Source organism: Apis dorsata, unplaced genomic scaffold, assembly GCF_000469605.1.
Source record: "Apis dorsata unplaced genomic scaffold, Apis dorsata 1.3 scaffold_499, whole genome shotgun sequence".
In the NCBI taxonomy this organism is placed as follows: Eukaryota; Metazoa; Arthropoda; class Insecta; order Hymenoptera; family Apidae; genus Apis; species Apis dorsata.
In genome coordinates, this window is record NW_006263730.1 from 96,612 (window position 1) to 102,811 (window position 6,200).

The window sequence follows — 6,200 nt, forward strand, 5'->3', positions numbered from 1 at the left end:
CGTTCGTTTATCGTAGAGTGATTTGTTGGGATTTGACAATCAAATCACGAAAATCATTTTCCATGTTATTCTTTTTTTCTTATTATTGTTATTTTTGTTTTCGTTCTTCTTTTTTTTTTTTCCTGTACACAATGTCGCCTCTCTAAACCTTGCGACATCGATGAAGAAGAAGAAGATGGTGGTGGTGCTTTGAGTCGTGCCATATACCGTTATCGTTGTTGTGTCGTAGTCATTGTTATTGATATTTAGCACCCCCTTTACCAGCTTCCCTCTCGCGTCTCCCACGTTTCTTTATTCCTCGTCTGACCCCTTTTGCAACGATCCTTGATCACATGAAGTATCGTCCACGAGGTTTACAGAAACGAGGGAAACGCGAGATCCGATCACGTTTAATCCTCCTTGACACGAATAGCCCACCCTTCTTTGTCTGTTGTTCTCCGACATTAAATTGTCGTTTCTTTCGATTCGATCATGCATTATTATTATTATTTTTATTATTATTATTATTATTATTATTGTTATTATTATCATCATCATTATCATCATCATCATCATCATCATTATTATTATTATTATTCTCACCGACGAATGGCCGTGACGGTGCTACCGATCCGGATTTACCCAAAATTACATTGAAAACAAAGGGAGAAAAAAAAAAAAGAAAAGAAAAGAAAAGAAAAGAAATCTGTATCACTCCTCCCCAATCGTATCTTACACACTCATCTTGATTAGACGTTAAAAAAAAAAAAAAATAATAATGATATAACGGTAAGAAAACTATGTGTACACATTACGTGTGGCATATTTATATCGTGGATCGAAAAAAAACACAAATGCTACATTGTCACGTGATATGTGAATCTAATGTGTATCCAATAATATATATATATAAAGCGCTGCACGAGTGTGTTACGAGATAGCAAGATGGCAGCGGCCGATTTCGTTGCTCGTTAACGAACGAACGTTCTCTGGTAAGACGTAGAGAGACACGAAATCTTTACGCACTAGCTAGCTCGCCGCACACGCACGCAAGAACAGGTGCCGGTTCGCATGTGAGGGGTCAGCTTTCTCTATCTCTCTCTTTCTATCTCTCTCTCTCTCTCTTTCTTTCTTTCTCTCTCTCTTTATCTTTCTCTTTCTTTCTCTCTCTCTCTCTCTCTTTCTTTTTCTCTTTTCAAAGTTAACCAATAACTGTCGAACTTTTGAACGAAAACGCGAAACTTATTTTCTTTGACGCCCGCAATCGAGGGGGTGGACGGTGGGTCGAGGGTTTGAATTCTTTAATTAAGCCTGCCTACGTTTTTCCGCTGCTACATTTTATTTGCTGCACTTTTTTTTAAGTAACGTCGCTTATTTTTCTTTTTTTTCTCTTTTTTTTTTTTTTTTTTTTTTTTTTGAAAGCTGTGAACGAGAACGAATGCTGAAGAATTCAGGAGGGGGAGAAAATATGTTATTCCTCTTCTGTTTGCCTGTTCGTTTGCTTTTTTCCGCTTCTCTGTGTGTCTCTGTGTGCCCTATATAATAGCAATTTTACAAATTTCGACTTGCGGCCAACGCTATTATTAAATGGAAAATATTTATTGTAATCGTGTAATTAAAAAGACGCAAGCGAATGTCGGTTCGTTTTTGATCATGCAAATAAGGCGATAATAATCTCTCGTTATACAAAATTATATGTAATGATATCTAATAACAAATAATAACAAATTATGATAAGATCAAGAAGAATATGATTGATCAAGATAGCCCGACATTCGTTGAGCGAAGATTGAATGGAAAAAAAAAAAAAGAATTCGCGAAGTAAAAATCGTATTACAAAAAAAGAAAAAACAGAAGGAAATATGCACGGATTTAACTTGCTGAATGCGCTTGCTAGAAATCGAAGGACAAAACGTACACACATTCTCTTCGCTTCAATCTCTACATGCAACAGGATGCACGCGTATACATATGTATATTGTCACTCTTTCTCTGTCTTTTGCTTGGCATTTTCCACGTCGCTTTTTCTACGTGTCGTCAATCAATAAAGAACTCTTGAACGAGCTCCCTGAATTAGAAACACTTAAACAATCCTCAAACCATCCACACGATGGATGGTCCTCGTCCGTGTAATAATTTCTTGCGTTCTTAACGCTGTTAAGAATTCGTTTCGAATCCATTCTATATGTTCGAAACGAGAATCAAGATCCGCTCGAGATTATATCCATCATCGATGAAAGCATCGCGCGAGCGGAGAAGGATCGTTTCTCGCCGCGCGTTAAACGATTCGAAAAGAAAATGCGGGGAGGGAGCGAGATCGTTCGATGAGCGTTCGCTTTCGTGTATTGCTTGCTTCGCGCTGAAGAGAACCGCTTCTGTCATTCTTCCTGTATTACACAACACGATGCTCGCTGATAATCTGTACACAATAATCTGCACAGTCACTCGCGAACACCCAACTTCAAACGTCCACGTTATACTATATATATATATATATAATCGATTATTCGAACACGTTTATTATACACTTTGCACCCTTTCGATCCTCTTCGAACCTCTCTATTCAACAACAATCTTTTTCTATATATATATATATTTCTTTTTTTAATCCCAATTTATAAATTCTATTTAACTTTACGTAAAATTTCTCCTTGAATTGAAATCTACCTCTCATCGGCTTTCTCGAAAATGATCATGTCAAACGCCTTTATTATATTCTCCCGTGATCCTCCCGATGCGATCATCGAGCTTGCGTATCTCCATCCACGAAGAATTAGCTAGTGAACGAGGGATCTGGTTGGATTTGAACGGCCAGCATCGGTAACTGCGTACGCTCGTTGCTCCGGTTATCGATAGAGGAAACGTTTTCGCAAATGACCGAGAGTAAAGCTGGTATTTAGCCGAGAGCAGTTGCAATTAGATTTAATATTTCTGATTGATCTCCAAGCCTAGCTAATTGACTCTTAGCGTAGCGGAATTGGGAATTGGGGCGAGGGTAGCGCGCCCTCGAATTCGTTCCACGAATTAAATTGTTACCCTTGTTTTCGCCCCGATAGGTTCACGTCGCCCTAGTTTAACGTCGGTTCACAGTTCGACGTCCTCGGCACGAAGTTACAGCGCGAGACGGCTCGAGAAAGAGAGGAACGAGAAGGAGCAGAGGCAAGCTTTGCAGGAGTTGAGACTGGCGAAACAACGGGAGCAACAGCAGCGAGAGCAGCAGCAACAGATCGCGCCTACGCCTAGCCCTAGAACGCCTCATTCCATGGACGAGCTGTTGCCTTCCGTGGAGGAAGGAAAGGAAGTGTTTTATAACGAGGTAACATTGTACACGATTTCTTCTCTTCTTTCTTTTTATTCTTCTTTCTTTCAACTCGAAATAATTCGTTAAATTCGTTACGAAGACCGATTTAGATTGGAATTAAAAAAAATTTCAAACTCCGTTACAACTATGAAAAAGATGGTTTTGCTTTTTCGATTTCGATTCGACATCATTCTTTGCGTCCTTTTGCAGACTTGAAGAATTTCAATTACGCGTAATTGATGGATGGATGGATGGAATTTTTAAGATTTAGAAAAGTTAACATCTATCGATCTATATGCACAAGCTTTAACTCAACGAATTAATTATGAATTCTAAATTGAAATCTTTGGACACATCAGCAGGTGCCGACGACATCGGACATGACCGAAGAAACGTCGATGAAAACAACGGCCGTAACGACAACCAACATAAACGCGAGCAGATTCGGCGAAATGGCTCCCGTCACAACCTCGACAACGTCCATCTTCGAAACGAACATCGCGCCCCGTGCCACCGGTGACATTTTTCAAGTGTAGTTAAGGACATAATTATCGATGAACTAATATAATAACTCACGTGACTCGAATCGAACGGTACAAGCCTAGTGCGAAGGGACGAGGAATTTTCATTACACGAATTACGTAGCAGCACAGTTCCGTAATAAAGCTAAAAAAAAAAGAAGAAAAAAAAAAAAGAAAGAAAGAAAATGTCTCGAGTAAGAAATAAATGAAAATAGAGGTGAACGGTTAATTAGAAGCGAGCGATTAAAAATATAAAACGCGAATGTCCACGTGCAAAGGGGGAAAAAAAAAAAATGCTCTGTCACGGACACGGTGCTTTTTTTGAACGAATAAAAAAGAAATTGTAGATACACAATGGGTACAAAGGAGGCATGCAGAGTTGTTAAAGTTGAAGTTTTTGCTTGAGCCACGCGCGAAGGCCTAGAATTTATTCTAAAAATGATATGTTTTTATTACCTAGGTACGAAAGGTACAGCTTTCAGTAATAAAAAAATTGATAAGATCGAAAACCAGTTAAGATCGTTCAACTCTAGAATACGTAATATTCAGGAATGTACCTGAACGTAGGTGAGGGTATATGAAGTAGTACCTGAACATAGGGGTGGTACGTGTTGGATGCTTGAAAAGATGTAGGTGTAGAGATTTCGCGAGAATTCTGGTCCAGCAGCGAAATATTCCTTGTCCGTGATTATTACTGTAAGCTCAGATATACGTATAATTTCGAATTTGAAAATATAAATGGGATATATTAATTTGATCGAATTTTTGAACTTGTTTTTCTTATTGGAAGAAAAAAATACGGAAAGGATGAAGTGCAAGATTTTTTTCGATAACTCGAATCAGTCCCGAATTTCGATCGTTTTACGGGTAAGGGAAAGAAGAAAGATTTGGTATCCCAAATAATGATTTTTTTTATGGCACTTTTTAAATATTTTCGATTAAAATTATTGATTCAACGATAGAATTTTTTACTTAAAATTCACGGACAAATTGTCGAGAATAAATACAATTGATTGAACACAAGATAAAGATCAAGAATTAATATTTTTGAATGCTCGATTGTACCACGATTACGATTTACTTACATATCAATAATTGTTTTACGAAATATCACGTTACGAACAAAGATTTTATCTATCAAATTTTACAAATTCACATTTCTTCCTTTCGCATTTATTATCTTCTTACTTAAATCTTATCGACTTAAACACATATCAAATTGAACGAAACAAAATTGATTCAAACTTTAAAAATATCGTTCGAGATATTTAAGAAACAAATGGAAAAATAATTATACCAATATTTCTATAATTATTCACACAAATCCGCGTAGCAGAATCCGATAGGAAAGAAAAAAAAGTGAAATTACATTTGTCAATGTTTATCTTTAAAAGTTTATCCATTTACACGTGTATTTAAAAATCACAAAAAAAACACACACACACATGCACATGCACACAAATTCAAAAATATTTGGTTTCACGTGAAAATATCGATCATTTCGTTTGCTTGAACGGAATTTTCTGCGACAAAATTCAATTGGCAGGGCATTCTCGAGTGGGTCGAGGCTAAACATACCTCTAATCTTAGGTAGACTACTCTGTGAGAACCAAATGGAAAAAAGTGAAAAAATATCGGGCTGGTGCTTGGACGAAACCAAGATGTGGCACCAGCAAGAATTGTATAAGAAACGCTAAAAAATATTTAAAAAAAAAAAAAATTGTGCTACGACTATTGCGATCTCGTTATCTCGCTTTTCTGCGATCGAAACTGCGTGAAGCACGGGCGGTTTCACTATTTTTTCTTCGAACGAACACACATTGACCAAAAAAAATTCAATGGAAAACACAATTATCGAGATTGAAATAAAGAAAAATTCATTTTTTCCCGAATATATATATTTGACAGAGGTACGAAATTATTTATCTCGAATGGAGGAACTCGTTCGAGGTACATCGTGAAAATTAAGTAATAAAATATTTCGTTGAACGATCTACGATGATGCCGTTATTTTATGATATACGTAATCACGAAACGTTGAAAAAGAATAAATTTTATTTCTTGCGATAGAAGAAACAAGTGAAAAATAAAGAAAATTAATTCTTTATCTTTCTTTCTTTCTATTATAAATAATTAATAAATTATTATGTTTAATGCTCGTTTCATAAATGCCAATGAAAACCGTCTCGTTGCATCGATGCATATGATTTTTTCCGAGTCGCTCGGCTCGCCAATTGTAAATTAGTAGAGATAAAAAAAATCGTTAAAATTATATATATATTCTATATATACATATTCTATATATACATGTATATACGTAAGAAAGCGAACATGCACGAGGGGTTGTGTTGCATTTTCACCGAAGAGAGAAACTGAAAAAAAAAAAAAAAAAAAAAAAA

The 6,200-nt window shown here is 36.4% G+C and overlaps 1 protein-coding gene across 1 annotated transcript in view; it reads left to right on the forward strand.

Annotated features, from left to right (window-relative positions):
- The window catches only part of LOC102679753, a gene marked incomplete at its 5' end in the record, with an annotated part of 9,564 nt that extends 5,270 nt beyond the window's left edge, over window positions 1-4,294 (forward strand). Inside the window, 2 exons of the mRNA XM_006620302.2 lie at window positions 3,036-3,295; window positions 3,640-4,294. Coding sequence (XP_006620365.1) covers window positions 3,036-3,295; window positions 3,640-3,816 — 437 coding nt within the window. The remainder of the gene's footprint in view (window positions 1-3,035; window positions 3,296-3,639) is intronic.
- Window positions 4,295-6,200: the final 1,906 nt, after the last annotated feature.